Source organism: Eretmochelys imbricata, chromosome 1, assembly GCF_965152235.1.
Source record: "Eretmochelys imbricata isolate rEreImb1 chromosome 1, rEreImb1.hap1, whole genome shotgun sequence".
NCBI lineage: Eukaryota > Metazoa > Chordata > Testudines > Cheloniidae > Eretmochelys > Eretmochelys imbricata.
In genome coordinates, this window is record NC_135572.1 from 1,871,624 (window position 1) to 1,888,302 (window position 16,679).

Genomic DNA, 16,679 nt, shown 5'->3' on the forward strand with positions numbered 1-16,679 from the left:
TCAACACCCCAAGTCATCCTTTTCTCCAGTTTTTCCAGATCATTTTGAATGTTTATCGGATTCTCCAAAGGAATAGCAACCCCTCCCAATGTGGCATCATCTGGAAACTTAAGAAGTTTACTCTCCATGCCATGAACTAAATAGTTGATGATGACATTCAAAAGAACCACACCCGGAACTGATTCCTGTGGAACCCCACTTCTTATGCCCTTCCAGCATCACTGTGAAGCACTGATAACTACTCCCTGGGAGTGGTTTTCCAACCAGTTATGCACCCACCTTATAGTAGCTCCACCTAGGTTGTATTTCCCTCGTTTCTTAATGAAAAGGTCATGTGAGACTGTATCAAATGCCATACTAATGTCTAGACATATCACATCTACTACTTCCTCCGATCCACAAAGCTTCTTGCCCTGTCAAGGAAAGCTGTCAGGTTGGTTTGACATGTTCTGTTCTTGACAAATCCACGCTGACTGTCACTTATCACCCTATGATCTTCTAGATGTTTGCAAATAGATTCCTTAATTATATGCTCCATTATATTACCTGGTACAGAAGTTAAGCTGTAATAGCCTGGGTTGCCCTTTTCCCCCTTTTTATAGATAGCCACAATATGTGCTCTTATCCAGTCTTCCAGAATCCCCCCTGTCTTCCATGACTTTTCAGAGAGAACAGCTAATCCCTCAGCTATCTCCACAGTCAGTTCCTTCAGAGTATTCTTGGATGCATTTTGTGAGGCCCTGGTGACTTGAAGACATCTAACATTTTCAAGTAACTTTTAACTTATTCTTTCCCTATTTTAGCATCTGAACCAACCCCATTTTCATAGGCATTCTCTAGGTTAGGTGAGCAAACACCACCGACCTTCTTGCTGAACGTAGAAACAAAGAAGTCATTAAGCACCTCTGCCATTTCCACATTTTTTGTTATTGTTTTCCCTTGTGAAAAAGTTTTCCTAATGTCTAACCTAAATCTCGTGCACTGCAACTAGAGACCATTACTCCTTGTTCTGTCATCTGCTACCACTGAGAACAGCCTAGATCCATCTCTTTGGAACCCCTTTTCAGGTAGTTGAAAGCAGCTATCAAATCCCCCCTCATTCTTCTCTTCAGCAGAATAAACAATCCCAGTTCCCTCAGTGTCTCCTCATAAGTCATGTGTTCCAGGCCCCTAATCATAGTTGTTGCCCTCTGCAGGACACTTTCTAATTTTTTCACATCCTTCTTGTAGTGTGGGGCCCAAAACTGGACACAGTACTCCAGATGAGACCTCACCAATGTTGAATAAAGGGGAATGATCACATCCCTAGATCTTCTGACAATGCCCCTACTTAATTAGGCCAAAATGCCATTGGCCTTCTTGGCAACAAGGGCACACTGTTGACTCATATCCAGCTTCTCATCCACTGTAAGCCGTCGGTCCTTTTCTGGAGAACTGCTGCCGAGCCTTTCGGTCCCTAGTCTGTAGCAGTGCATGGGTTTCTTCCGTCCTAAGTGCAGGTCTCTTTACTTGTCCTTGCTAAACCTCATCAAATTACTTTTGGCCCAATCCTCTAATTAGTCTAGGTCCCTCTGTATCCTGTCCCTACCCTCCAGCGTATTTACCTCTCCTCCCAGTTTAGTGTCATCTGAAAATTTGCTGAGGGTGCCATGCACAGCATCCTCCAGATCACGGATGAAAATATTGAATAACCTCGCCCTACAACTGATCCCTTCAGAACCATACTATAAAGAGCCCCATATACTGAGAAAGACCTATTGAGAACAGCTTTCTGAGCTCCATCATTTAGCAAGATTTCATTCCATTATGCATGTTCTTACTGATATTGTAAAGTATTAACTTTTTCTACTCAATATTTTCCCCTACTAAATCAAATGCCTCTGAGAAATCAAGGCGAGTTGCATCTGCGTTGTTCCCTTGATCCACCAAATGTGTACCCTTGGTGAAGCAACGTGTACTTTCATAAAAGCATGAAATCAGTTTTATCTGACAAGATCTGTTTTGCATAAACCCTGTTCATGACTGCCGTTACTTACATTTCTAGACTTTTTTTGAACTAATCCCGTACCAGCTTTTCCATTGTTTCTTCACCTTGTCAGTTCTTTTATAAATAAACCTTTCCCTTTATTTTTTAATACTTCCCATTTAACAGAGGAATGGACATAAAACTTTTCTAGGACTTCTCTTGTTGTTAATATACTGAATAACTTCCTTTTTATGATCCATAGCCCTGCCAAACGTAGAGTTTTCCTGCTGTTTTAATGTCCCTTATCAGTTTTCATAACTTACCATTTCTATTCTTGGCCATCTATTTAACCTTTTTCTCTTTGGTACATATTACTTCCCCTCACGCCAATGGCTGCCTTCACTTTACCATTGAACTGGGTTTTTACCCAGAGTTGTTCACTTTGTTGACTGTGGAATCATGAATTTTCCGCCATCTAATAAGCTGTTCTCAAAGAATCACCAATTTTCATTCATATTTTTGTGTCTACATTTTTCCTCCCAATCAGTTTTGCTGAAAATTTTCCTCAGCTTTTGGGAATTAGTCGTCTTGGAGCCCTAAGTGTCTATAATTGGGAACTGGTTGGGAACTGTCCGCTTGAATGTAAATCAAATTCATTTTTTTAAAATTTTCCTCTCCTATATCATATGCTCTCTTCTTTGTCTCTTCTGTCAAGTAAAGAGTCCCAGACTTTTCTTTCTCTTTCCATATGGCAACCTCCCCTATTCTCAAAGCCTGTCTTGGAAATCCCTTTTATATATTCATATATCCTTAATAGAGCCTGGGTGACCAAAATTGAACACACATCCCGAACATGTTATTCTCCATTCCATATCTTAGGGATCTCAACATTGCTTTTATTTTGTCCACTAGTGCAAATGAGCAGGTGTTTCTCTTTACTGCTATTTATGGCACCCAGGTCTTTTCCCTGAGGTATGCTCTCGTTGGGATATTTCTCCCAACCTTTGTCTCGGGAAAAGTTTGTTTTTTTTCAATCTCAGATTTTGAGCAACTGGATGAATGGGGAACTCCCTTCAGTAGGGACTCCCTATCCTGGCTCTCATTGCATTGAGGAACAATGACGGATAAACAGTATCCAGACTTGTGTTTCCTGCTGGTGTCTCTTAAGATTCCCCACCACAAAGTGTACGAATTATTAACGCAGGGAACACCACAAAATATGGAATTGGATTTAGTAGGATCATTGTTCATAGTTATTTCTCTGAGTAATTAAATATAATTTTTCAGTGCGTTCAGAGAGATTAATCTGCTTCTCCATGAGAACAGCCTTCACTAGTACATGCAGTGTCTCGTATTAAGGTTGTCTCTCCATTCAGGCATTTCTGCTGTGACCATCACCCGAGACCCTGGGAACACACAGAAAGTCAGAGGAACATATTGTACACGCAGGAGACAGACTTATGCCTCAGAGCTGGACACCTTCTCCCCTACTCCATGTCAGAATCCAACACAACTGACTTCACCAACCCCTCCACCTTCATCCTGCTGGGCATTCCTGGCCTGGAGGCAGCCCATGTCTGGATCTCCATCCCCTTCTCTGCTATGTACACCACAGCCATCTTGGGGAACTTCACCATCCTGTTCATCGTGAAGAGGGAGCCGAGCCTCCATAGTCCCATGTTCTATTTCCTCTTCATGCTGGCCATCACCGATCTGGTCATGTCCACATCCACCCTACCCAAAATGCTGAGCATCTTCTGGTTGAATTCCAGGGAGATCAGTTTCAGTGCCTGCCTCACCCAGATGTACTTCGTTCACTCCTTCTCAGCGATGGAGTCTGGAATCCTCGTGGCCATGGCTTTGGATCGCTACGTGGCCATCTGCCATCCCCTGAGACATTCCACCATCCTGACACGCCCCCTGGTGGCCAAGATCGGCCTGGCCGTGATGCTGCGCAGTGGAATAATCGCATTACCCTACCCGTTCCTTGCAAGACGGTGGCCATATTGCAGAACCAACATCATCCCCCACTTCTATTGTGGGCACATAGCTGTGGTGAACCTGGCCTGTGCTGACATCCGCATCAGTAGTTACTATGGCCTGTTTGATCTTTTCTCTGTGATTGGAGTAGATATGTTTTCTATTAGTGTGTCCTATACTCAGATCCTCCGCGCCATCTTCCGCCTTCCAACAAAGGATGCCCAGCTCAAAACTTTTGGGACCTGCATCTCTCATCTTTGTGCCATCTTTGCTTTGTACCTCCCAATTTTCTTCTTCGCTCTTACGCAGCGGTTTGGCCACAATGTGCCACTGTATTTACACATTCTCATTACCAGTGTGTACCAGGCGGTGCCCCCTGTGCTACACCCCATGATTTACGGGGTGAGGACCAAACAGATCCGGTGCAGGCTGCTCCAGCTCTTTACTCATAAAGAGACCTAAATATTTTCTCCTTGTGCTCTGGCTCTCAGATTGAGCTTTGTGCAGAGCTAGTTGGTGCATGGTGCTGGGGCCTCTTCCTTCGATCACTTACTGGGCAGAGAGAGAGGCACTATACCCTTTTCTGTTCTTTACTGTGCTGTATCAATGTGATGATTTGGGGAATCAGTCTATGTATACTACACTGGGCTACCACCTGTCTAATTGCTCATTGGTGGATCCCTGAAATTACAATCTTACCCCATCTCTTCTGTCAAGCCTCAACCCTGTTGTGTATCCAGCCCCAGTACAAGCTGCCGGTGAAGGAAAGAGGCAAGGCTGCCGTGGCTGGAGCAGCAGAAGAAACCCTCAGCTCAGGATCTGCAAGCCCTAGTCACAGCCAGAGAGCAGAAGCAGGAGCTGAGGGAGGAGGGGGCAGAGGAGCCCTACTCATTTTGTCTCGTCCATCTTCCATACTGTTTCTGCCCAGGGGTTGTCTTATTTCCCATCTCCTTGAAGGAACCTCAGGGGGTGGGTTTCTTTCTCTCTGCTCCCTGGCCCTATAGGGCTTGCTCTCTTCCCTCCACCTCCCTTTCCCTTTCTGGACATAGAGACGGGTTGCGTGGCACCACTGGTACAGTCCCCACACCCGTGCTATGCTCCCTCTTTGCCCATCTCCATGAGCCACAGGGTCATAAGAGAGGTCAAGCAGAGGATCAACATAGGTCACCGACAACGTCCCCCACTGTCCTGCGGGATCAGCTGTACCGGGAGTCCTTGGCTCACCAATAGACTGCCAGAAACGACGATGGTTTATTGCTAAAAGCAGCCAAGTCAGCATGCTGTACATTGGACATTCAACAGTCTCCATTTGACCAAGTCAGGAGGGGAGGGGGTTTGGGTGACACAGAAAGGGCATCTTGACCCCTTGTCCTTCCTGATAAGAATTGTCTTGAAGTTGCTGATTCATACATTTTAGAAGAGCAGGATGTGCCCCAGGAATGTCTATTGGGGCCTCAGGGCTGCAAACTCTGGAAAAACCCACACCTGGTTAATCAATAATCAGAAGGAACCTCTTGCTTGACCATTGAAACTGCATACTTAACGAGTTTGCTTTAAAAGACATGTCATTCTTTTACTAATGTATAAATAAGGGGGAAAAGTTTGAGGTGGTGGGACTCTTCAGGACTGCACTCTCCCTCTGGATGCATCTTGTGTTTCCCACCGGCAGACGGGCTGCCACTCTGTCACTCAAGAGTGACACTCAGCTTTGGTAATTATCAAAGGTTGGGGGTGTTTTACTAACCTGTTTGGGACGTGTGTATAAGTGCTTGGGACTAAGTCAAGTTTAGTTTTAAATGAAAGCACACTTGTGTTGTCCTGCTTGTGCCAGCCATCTATTGGTCGGACGGCCGTGTCTCCCCTGATTTATTTCCTGACACCACCTCACACAGAGTAAAAGTTACCAAGAGCTTTGGTTAGAAAGAATCCCGGGTAACAGAGCTTCACCATTTTCTGGTGGACACCTGTGGTTTTAAGGGCAAGGTGAAGCTCTCTCTCCAGCATTGGGAAGACTACCATCTCATCTTCAGGGCCACGATGGCTGTTTTGGAGTAGTGGAAGCAAACCGCGAGGCAAGACATCCTAGTCTACCGTTGGGCCTGCAACTTCTGTGACAAGCCTTTCAGGTTGGTCAGTGATTGTTGCAAGGCCAGCTGGGGATCCTCCTGCCCATGAGTATCCTCATCAGCCCTCAGAATGTAGCCAAGTACCTTTTCAACATTGAACACCAGAGGCTCTAGGGTAGGTCTCCGCAGATAACTGGTGTTCTCCTTTCTTTGTGATGTAGGGTACTCTGTGATTTGCGTGTAGGAAACCCACATGGATCCAACCACCTAGACTAGTTGGCAGCTGGAGTGGGGGGACCGAGTATATTTTAAACACCTCAGCGCTCATTCAGCCTGGCTGGCCACCCTGTTCTCCCTGGACCTACAGCCTGAGATGCTGGGAGTTGCCGAGGTCATGCCAGGTTGTCTGCTGTGTGAAGGGGCTGACATTGAATCTGTCCAATGTTTACCCCCGAAATGCAGACCAAGAGTGGGTGTGTTTCTATCAAAAAGTGTCTGCCTTCCTCGGCACTTTGGATCCTCACTAGTCCCTGTGCCTGGGTGGGGATTTTAACACAATCTTTGAGAACCAGAATCGCTCAGGGATCGAGAGCTACCAGGCTGCTGCAGGCATCCTCAGAGACATGGTAAATCATGACTCCCTGGTGGACGTCTGGCATGACCAACACCCGGATGACAATTTCGCTTTTACCTATGTCCAGGTGGAGGTCGATCGGTTACGCTACTCCTGGTTGGACTGCATGTATGTATTTTGTTTCCATCTTGCCTGGGCCCACTCCTCCAGCTTTCGACTGAGCCAGTTCTTGGCCCACCATTTAGTGGTCATGATGGCTTCTTTCATCTCAGATCTCACCTGGGGCTGCTTTACTTCTTCAGATGCCCTGATACCAAGTGACAGGACCTAGTACCATCTCTGGAGGGTGAGGAACACCGGTGGACCACAAAGTACTCCAACCTGGTCCCACGGCCAACCAGAGATAGTGTTTGGGGCTCCTTCATGCAGCCATGAGCACTGGATTGTACATGGCACACTTCACCCCCATTCCAGATGCCTGCCCATTTTGTGGCATGAGGCAGACACTGGAATATGCCTCTCTAGAATGCTCAGGGATGCAGCCCCCGTTCCAACTCCTTCACAACTTCAACAGGAGGTTCTGACTGCACTTTCCACCACACCTTTTCATATATGCTAAGTGCTTTAGCTCAACATACAGAATGTGGTCTGCAGGTCCCTTGTGTTACAGGCAAAATATACTCTGTAAAATTATTAAGCAAACAAATAATTAAGCCCATAAGAAAATAAGAAACTTATAAGAATGATATATAGAAGAGCAAATAGTCTAGACTATAGGCAACCACAGCTGCTGGCTTCTAGCTGGTAAAGGCCAGGGCTTAGAAGTGACAGAGAGAGGGAGGCACGCCTGTGTGTGTGGCAGTTACAAATCAAAAGAGAGAGCTGGACCTGAATGCACCAGGAGAAGAGAGAGAGAGAGAGATTGGACAAAACCCACTAGAAAATGGATTCCCTGTCTATACCGTTCTGGGGAGCAGTTTCCAAGGGAGACACAAACTCTCTCCCTGACCCCAAACAGGCACTTTGTTTTCCAAAAACCTTTCCTTAAGGGAAGCCCGGCTGGATCAGTTCTGGAACAAGAGCACTTGGAGAAACACAGATGGCAGAGGAGTCACATTTGCATGACAAAATATCTTGTGGCACTTCCCTGGCCAGGCCCACTCCCCTTCTACATATGTGTAGCAGCTCCAGGTTTGCTGTTCCATCCCCGCTCAGCTCGTGCAGCTGGACACTCATCAGCCACCGTGTTTGGGGCCCACAAACAGGACCCAGGTGCTTTTGAGTCACAGCACTGTTCAGGCCCTGCCTCTGGCTCTGGTTTTCTAGGCCCACTCTCACAGTGCAGCTTCCATTCTACTGCCTCCCACTGGCAGCAGAAACCGGCACGCCAGTCACCAAGGCCCTGAGGCCTGTTTGGCTCGGCTCTCCCGGATTCTCCAATTGCTGCAGCCTACTGTTCCCTAAGCTCCCCCTTGGGCGTATTCTGTTTCCAAGTTCTCCTTTTTGGGGCACATGGTCTCTAGAGCAAACAGCCCCAGGCCTTGCAAAAGCGGTTATGGGACCACTTGCCAGAAAGAAAAAAGCAACTTGCAGTCTGTTAACCCAGATTCACCCTTTAGAGACAGGTTAGAAAAGTATCTAAATGGTAATTAGGACTATTCCATATTAGATTGGCTAGAGCTTTGAAATGTAGCCTTCTATTATTAAAGAACTGGAAGAAGTTAGTGACTCTAGTGGTCTCCGTTTACCAACAGCTTGTTCGAGTTTAACAGTGTAACCAAACAATTCCTGTCTAGAGCTGTATTAGGTGAATTCAGAGAGGAAAAGGAAATATTATTTGACGGAACTTGAGTGCAATAATATAATTTTTCTCTATGTTCTTTTAATGTTTCTTTTGAATTCTCTATAAACTGCTTAAAGGATAATAACCTTATGTTAATCCAGACAGTTAATTACCAGTGATGTTTAGGAAATACAAGGTTATTTCCAAAGCCTATTGTTCATCCAAGTACTGGAGTGCTCCTGGTAATCGACCTCCGTGAGAGGCATAACGCTTGAATTGAGATCCCTACTGAAGGGGACACTAAGGGGAAAGGAAAACAAGTAACTCAACATGTTAAGATTCAGGAAGGAGTTGAAAAACATAATGCATTTTCAACAAACCAACCTGTCGAAGCAGAAGGCGTGGTATAATAAACCAGGGAACTGATGGGCAAGATCCCCTGGGAGAATAACTTGAGGGGGAAAGGAGTCCAGGAGAGCTGGCTGTATTTTAAAGAATCCTTATTGAGGTTACAGGGACAAACCATCCCGATGTGTAGAAAGAATAGTAAATATTGCAGGTGACCAGCTTGGCTTAACAGTGAAATCCTTGCTGATCTTAAATACAAAAAAGAAGCTTACAAGAAGTGGAAGATTGGACAAATGACCAGGGATGAGTATAAAAATATTGCTCAGGCATACAGGAGTGAGATCAGGAAGGCCAAATCACACCTGGAGTTGCAGCTAGCAAGAGATGTTAAGAGGAAGAAGAAGGGTTTCTTCAGGTATGTTAGCAAAAGAAGACAGTCAAGGAAAGTGTGGGCCCCTTCCTGAATGAGAGAGAAAACCTAGTGACAGAGGATGTGGAAAAAGGTAATATACGCAATGTTTTTTTTGCCTCTGTCTTCACGAACAAGGTCAACTCCCAGACTGCTGCACTGGGCAGCACAGCATGGGGAGGAGGTGACCAGCCCTCTGTGGAGAAAGAAGTGGTTCGGGACTATTTAGAAAAGCTGGATGTGCACAAGTCTATGGTGCCAGATGCGCTGCATCTGAGAGTGCTCAAGGAGTTGGCGGATGTGATTGCAGAGCCATTGGCCATTATCTTTGAAAACTCATGACGATCGGGGGAAGTCCCGGATGACTGGAAAAAGGCTAATGTAATGCCCATCTTTAAAAAAAGGAAAAAGGAGGATCCTGGGAACTACAGGCCAGTCAGCCTCACCTCAGTCCCCAGAAAAATCATGGAGCAGGTTCTCAAGGAATCAATTCTGAAGCACTTAGAGGAGATGAAAGTGATCCGGAACAGTCAGCATGGACTTACCAAGGGCAAGTCATGCCTGACTAATCTAATTGCCTGCTATGACAAGATAACTGGCTCTGTGGCTGAAGGGAAATCAGTGGACGTGTTGTTCCTTGACTTTAGCAAAGCTTTTGACTCTGTCTCCCACAGTATTCTTGTCAGCAAGTTAAAGAAGTCTGGGCTGGATGAATGCACTATAAGGTGGATAGAAAGCTGGCTAGATTGTCGGGCTCAACGGGTAGTGATCAATGGCTCCATATCTAGTTGGCAGCCGGTATCAAGTGGAGTGCCCCAAGGGTCAGTCCTGGGGCTGTTTTTCTTCAATATCTTCATAAAAGATCTGGAGGATGGTGTGGATTGCACCTTTAGCAAGTTTACAGATGACACTAAACTGGGAGGAGTGGTAGATATGCTGGAGGGTAGGGATAGGATACAGAGGGACCTAGACAAATTGGAGGATTGGGCCAAAAGAAATCTGATGAGGTTCAAGAAGGACAAGTGCAGAGTCCTGCACTTGGGACGGAAGAGTCCAATGCACTTAGGACGGAAGAGTCCTGCACTTAGGATGGAAGAGTCCTGCACTTAGGATGGAAGAGTCCAATGGTGAACTTAGGACGGAAGAGTCCTGCACTTAGGACGGAAGAGTCCAATGGAGTACTGTGTCCAGTTTTGAGCCCCACAAGAAGGGTGTGGAAAAATTGGAAAGAGTCCAGCGGATGGCAACAAAAATTATTAGGGGACTGGAACACATGAGTTATGAGGAGAGGCTGAGGGACCTGGAGTTATTTAGTCTGTAGAAGAGAAGAATGAGAGTGAACTTGACAGCTACTTTCAACTACCTGAAAGGGGGTTCCAAAGAGGATGGATCTAGACTGTTCTCAGTGGTAGTGGATGACAGAACAAGGAGTAATGGTCTCAAGTTGCAGTGGGGGAGGTTTAGGTTGGATATTAGGAAAAGCTTTTTCACTAGGAGGGTGGTGAAACACTGGAATGCGTTACCTAGAGAGGTGATGGAATCTCCTTCCTTAGAAGTTTTTAAGGTCAGACTTGACAAAGACCTGGCTGGAATGATTTCGTTGGGGATTGGCCCTGCTTTGAGCAGGGGGTTGGACTAGATGAGCTCCTGAGGTCCCTTCCAACCCTGATATTCTATGATTCTATGATTCTATGAAATATATTTTGAAACACTTACCTGTAAGATAAGTTTTGCTGTTATTGGTAAGTATCATGATGCAAAGTTTGCTGCTAATGGTAAAGCTTATCACATAGAATTTGGTATTGGTGGAAAATTCTAAGAAAAGGTGCAACATGCCTGATTTTTGGAAAAGGTTTTGGACATACTAGTCTCTGTATATATATTGTGACAAAGCTCTGTCCTTGCCTCCGTGTGTCCCGTGTTTCCTGGAGAATTTCGCTAGCCTCAGAGGCTCACTGTGACCCTCCACATAACCCTTCTGTCTCTAGAGACAGGGATCACAGTCTACTGAGCCATTTTCATCATAAGCCAGCGAGGGAGGTGAGGAGAAGTTATCATTCCTTGCACAGTCTCTGTTGTCTCCCAGTCTCAGTGATTAATCAGGGGGCAAAGGGCGGACATTTGTGACATTTGTTAGTCTCTAAGATGCCACAAGAACTCCTCATTGTTTTTACTACAATGTTTGTAACACTTGGGAGTTGTATGGTCAAAAAGTCAAGAGAGCCTTGTGCACACTGCTTCTGCATCAGTCAGTAACTTACTCTCCTTCAGTAAACTAAGGGGGGATGTGTGATTCTCTGTTCCCCAAAGCAACACCCTGTCTTCACCATATTTACCACAGGGTGATATGATTATGATGTGATTTTTAGAAAGTATATCAAATATGTTCTGTATCAATGGAAAAGTTATGATTTGCTGAATATGATTACCCTATTTGTATGCATATATCATATTTGTACTTAAAGTTCTGAAAGCATGCAATGACGTGTGGCGAGCTCATGAGCCAGTGGACTCCATCTTGTGGCTCTTCTTTTCCACTGACTATGCTGGGAGCTTTGGCTTGGAAAAATGAAGCTCCCTCTGCATGGCAGAAGCAATAAAATGTGGAAGCGACATCATCACTTGGCCTCACTCCCCTCACAAATCAACATGTTAGAAACTGGGATTGAAGTGGGGCTGTGTTTCCAGGCTGAAGGGAGTTCTAGCCTGTGTCTGGAAGATTGGAGGATTGTTTATACCATCAGGATGACACACTGGTTGATTCAAAGCCTGTATAGTGTAGAGAACTTATTTTGTGATTTTGTTTTTTTCTCAGATTTCAACTTTGTTCTTTACACTATTACTTGTAATCATGATTACTTATAATCAATTATTTAATTGGGGATAGGTCCTGCTTTTGAGCAGGGGGTTGGACTAGATGACCTCCTGAGGTCCCTTCCAACCCTGATATTCTATGATTCTATGACTCTATGTAAACAACCGATCTTTCTGTAATTAATCAATCTGATTTCTATTTTTTTTTACTTAATACAGGATGTTGTTTGAAACGTAAAAGGGAAATCTGCTCAGGCTGATGTATTGTCCTCTCCACATTGAGGGAGGGGCAGACTGGGAGATAAAGTTACACTGGTCAGGCTTTTGGCCAGGGCAAGATGGTACAGCTCTTGGGTCCTAGGCTGGGGAGCTGGGGGGAACTGGCTGGAGCCTCTCTATTGCTGTTCCATGCATGGCTGATGAAAGCATTCATGTAACTGCAGCTGGGTGTGTCTCTGTCTGTGTATGGCCGTGTAAGTGCAAGACCTGAGTGGGTTGCAACTTGTCACAACCTCACAGTGTGAGAGGGGGGCCCAGACTGGTGTGCCAAAGGGCTTGGCAGTCCTCATTTCCAGGTTGAACAGCAGAGAATTGCTTCCCACCCTGCCCCCAATGAACAGTCCCTGCAAGACCATGAGTTCATTTTCCAGTTGTCATGTGGTCACTTAGTGAGAGAGAGACTGTGCTTATCATAGAATCACAGAATATCAGGGTTGGAAGGGACCTCAGGAGGTCATCTAGTCCAACCCCCTGCTCAAAGCAGGACCAATCCCCAATTAAATCATCCCAGCCAGGGCTTTGTCAAGCCTGACCTTAAAAACTTCTAAGGAAGGAGATTCTACCACCTCCCTAGGTAACACATTCCAGTGTTTCACCACCCTCCTTTTGAAAAAGTTTTTCCTAATATCCAACCTAAATCTCCCCCACTTATGGAAGGGAAGTCAGGATACTTGGGTTCTGTCAGTTATTCTCCACGTGACCTTGGACAAGTCATTTTTCCCCGTCCCTCAGTTTACTGAATAGTGAAATGGGGATGGTTCAGAGTGACTTTCTTTTGCTAGGTGTTTTGAAGATCACTCAATCAAAGGTGCTACACAGCAGGATGATACTTACTGATGAGACGTACTGATCTCTGATCCTTACGACAGCACTATGTGTTTGCTGTAAATGCTTGTGTCTCCTCTTAGTCAACTTTCTCCAGATCTCTCTCTCTATTATCTACCGATCTTTCCTGAGAATGTATGGGATATCAGACCCTCTGGAGAGTTAGGTATTATCCCTAGTTTTCTTCTCATCAGCTATCATTTTTAAATATATACACACAAACGTACAGAGCAACCAATTCCTCTCTGACTCAGCATGGAGCCAATGAGTTCCCATCTCCCTTTGGGAAGGTTCCTTAATTAATGTTTACTCCTAAATCTGGATAATTAACACATAAGCAGAGACATGCTTGTCTACAGCCTGTTTATGTTCAGATGCTCCCTTCTCCTCTCGAGGCTGAGCGAACCCCACTGGGATTACACAGAGCTATATTATAAACTACGCACACTCCTGTGTCTGCTCGTGGCATGGGATATTACTTGAGATGCTGGGGTGAGAGAGGTGTAGGACACGGCTACCTGAGGGGGATTCCTTGGAGGACGCTTCCATCTCAGAATTCACAGTTATCCATCTCTTGCTGAGGAGCTCACCTGATCGACAAGCCCCATGCAAGGTGGGTGTGGTGGGATAGAGAGTAAGTTTGTGGTTCTTTCCTCTCTGCAAAACCAGGAGAAATCCAAGGGCCCTTTCCATCAATGATGAGTTTGCTAAAGAATCACTGGCCAAAATGTCATTCTTTTCTGTGCACCCCTGCTCATCCCGCCTAATGGCGTTTAGGATGAAAAATGTTATTAGATGTGCAATACAAGACCAAATTCTGAGACCACGACCAGTGCTGTGCTCAGGCCCCAGTGAGGAAAAACTCCCCTTAGAGAAAGAACCAAGAACAGATGTCAGGAGCCAATTGTGTATTAATGCACAGACACGGTCACCCCCTCCTCTTGTATTTCAGGACTCTGTCTGTTAATGGGGCAGAGGGACAGGGGCTCTTCCCTGACTTTTATCTGCTGGAAAGCTTGAAGGTGTTAGGGCTCCTCACTTGAACAATAATGAGAATTTTTAACAGGGGTAACACATACTTTCTCCTAGCTTCATTCCAGAAGTCGGCTGACCTGTTATGCCTGAAGGTATCAAAAAACAATTGTGCTGGAAGCAGACACCCAGCATGGGAAATCTCAGTCCAAACACCTAAAAACTGGAAAACTCATAAGCAACTGAAAATGAGCTCTTCTAATGGAAGGTGTCAGACAGCCTTGACTATAGGTTATGCCACCAGCACCACCTGCAATGGCCAATCCATTTGTGAATCCCGTTCTTCTATGCTCCTCTCTCCAACGACGTTGGCAGCAAGGAGTTCTTCAGGCCAAATATGAATTATGTTAGCAATTATCTTTTCTCAATGTAATAAGTTCAGACTTTCAATTTAATTAAATGTTCCCTTGTTCATGTTATGAGACACACTAATTATAAATGCCTGATCTACTTTCTTTATCAATAGATCCATAGGGTTTAAGGTCAGAAGGAACCATTTGATCATCCAGTCTGTCCTCCTGTGAAACACCGGCCCATTAAATTTCACTCACTTACCTCTGTATTGAGCCAAAAGACTTATGTGTGACTAAGACCTGGTCAACACTAGGATTTTACATCATAGATTGATAGAACCATCGAGTTATAAGGGAACAAAAAGGACAGCTAGTATATCCTCCTGACATGATGCAGGATTTCTTTTGTCTTAGTCATCTAAGACTGATGGCTATTCACACCTCTTTGGAAAACCTCCAGAGAAGGAGCTTCCATGACTTCCCTTGGAGTCTGTTCCATTGGCCTCCTGTTCTTAAAGTTAGGAAGATTTCCCTGAAACTTAATTTAAATTTGCTATGCTGGAATTTGAACCCATTGCCTCTTCTCCTGCGCCTCTGTGGTAAGGCAGAATAAATTCACTCCACCTTTTGATGGCAGCCTCTCAAGAATTGGAAGACCACTCTCATGTCCCCCATTAATCACCTCTTTTCCATATAAACATAGTGATTCCTTCAGCTTGCTCATACAGTTTGCATTCCATTCTTTGCATAACATATGTTTCTTGCTTATGGATGCTTTCCAGTTTCTCTATATCCTTTCTATACATTGGTGATCAAAACTAGACACATGACTCCAATTGAGACCTAACCAGCACTGAGTAGAGGAATAATATCACGTGCCATGACTTGAATGTTACACTTCTGCTAATATAATCTAACATTGCATTTGCCTTTTTTGAAACAGAAAAAAAATCCATAACTTAGAAAGATGTGGCTATATCATAGAATCATGGAACTGGAAGGGACCTCAAGAGATCATCAAGTGCAATCCCCTACACTCATGGCAGGAACAGCACCATCTAGAACATCCCTGACAAGTTTTTGTCTAACTTACTCCTAAAAATCTACAATGATGGACATTCCGCAACCTCCCTACTTTCTCTAACCACCCTGACAGTCAGGAAGCTTTTCCGAATGTCCATCCTAAACCACACTTGCTGCAATTTAATTCCATTGCTTCTTGTCTTCTCTTCAGAAGTTAGGGGGAACACTTTTTCTCCCTCCATGTAACACCTTTTAGGTATTTGAAAATTGTTATCATGTCCCTCCTCAGTTTTCTCTTTTTCAGACTAAACAAACCTAGCTCTTTCAGTCTTCCCTCAGAGGGCATGTTTTCAACACCCCGAGTCATCCTTTTCTCCAGTTTTTCCAGATCATTTTGAATGGCAACCCCTCCCAACGTGGCATCATCTGGAAACTTAAGAAGTTTACTCTCCATGCCATGAACTAAATAGTTGATGATGACATTCAAAAGAACTAGACCCAGAACTGATCCCTGTGAAACCCCACTTCTCATGCCCTTCCAGCATCACTGTGAAGCACTGATAACTACTCCCTGGGAGTGGTTTTCCAACCAGTTATGCACCCACCTTATAGTAGCTCCACCTAGGTTGTATTTGCCTAGTTTTTTAATGAAAAGGTCATGTGAGACTGTATCAAATGCCATACGAATGTCTAGCTATATCACATCTACTACTTCCCCCAAACCACAAAGCTTCTTACCCTGTCAAGGAACGCTATCAGGTTGGTTTGTCATGTTCTGTTCTTGACAAATCCACGCTGACTGTCACTTATCACCCTATGATCTTCTAGATGTTCGCAAATTATATGCTCCATTATATTACCTGGTACAGAAGTTAAGCTGACCGGTCTGTAATTGCCTGGGTTGCCCTTTTCCCCCTTTTTATAGATAGTCATAATATGTGCTCTTATCCAGTCTTTCAGAATCTCCCCTGTCTTCCATGACTTTTCAGAGAGAACATGTAATCCCTCAGCTATCTCCACAGTCAGTTCCTTCAGAGTATTCTTGGATGCATTTTGTGAGGCTCTGGTGACTAGAGAACATCTAACATTTTCAAGTAACTTTTAACTTGTTCTTTCCCTATTTTGGCATCTGAACCAAACCCATTTTCACAGGCATTCTCTAGGTTAGGTGGGCAAACACCACCAACCTTCTTGCTGAACATAGAAACAAAGAAGTCAGTGGCTCTTTTCTGCCCCCTCGCCAAGTTTTCAATATCTTGTTTTAAATGTGGACCGCAGGACTGGATG

At 44.8% G+C, this 16,679-nt stretch overlaps 1 protein-coding gene across 1 annotated transcript; it reads left to right on the forward strand.

Annotated features, from left to right (window-relative positions):
* Positions 1 to 3,460: 3,460 nt before the first annotated feature.
* Positions 3,461 to 4,408, forward strand: LOC144277599 (olfactory receptor 52E2-like). The gene has a single exon (XM_077838494.1). It carries the CDS (start codon positions 3,461 to 3,463, stop codon positions 4,406 to 4,408), a length of 948 nt encoding a protein of 315 aa, XP_077694620.1.
* Positions 4,409 to 16,679: the final 12,271 nt, after the last annotated feature.

What these genes read in the sequence shown, in the direction of transcription:
- LOC144277599 (XM_077838494.1), top strand. Translation starts at nt 3,461, where the DNA reads ATGTCAGAATCCAACACAACTGACTTCACCAACCCCTCCACCTTCATC.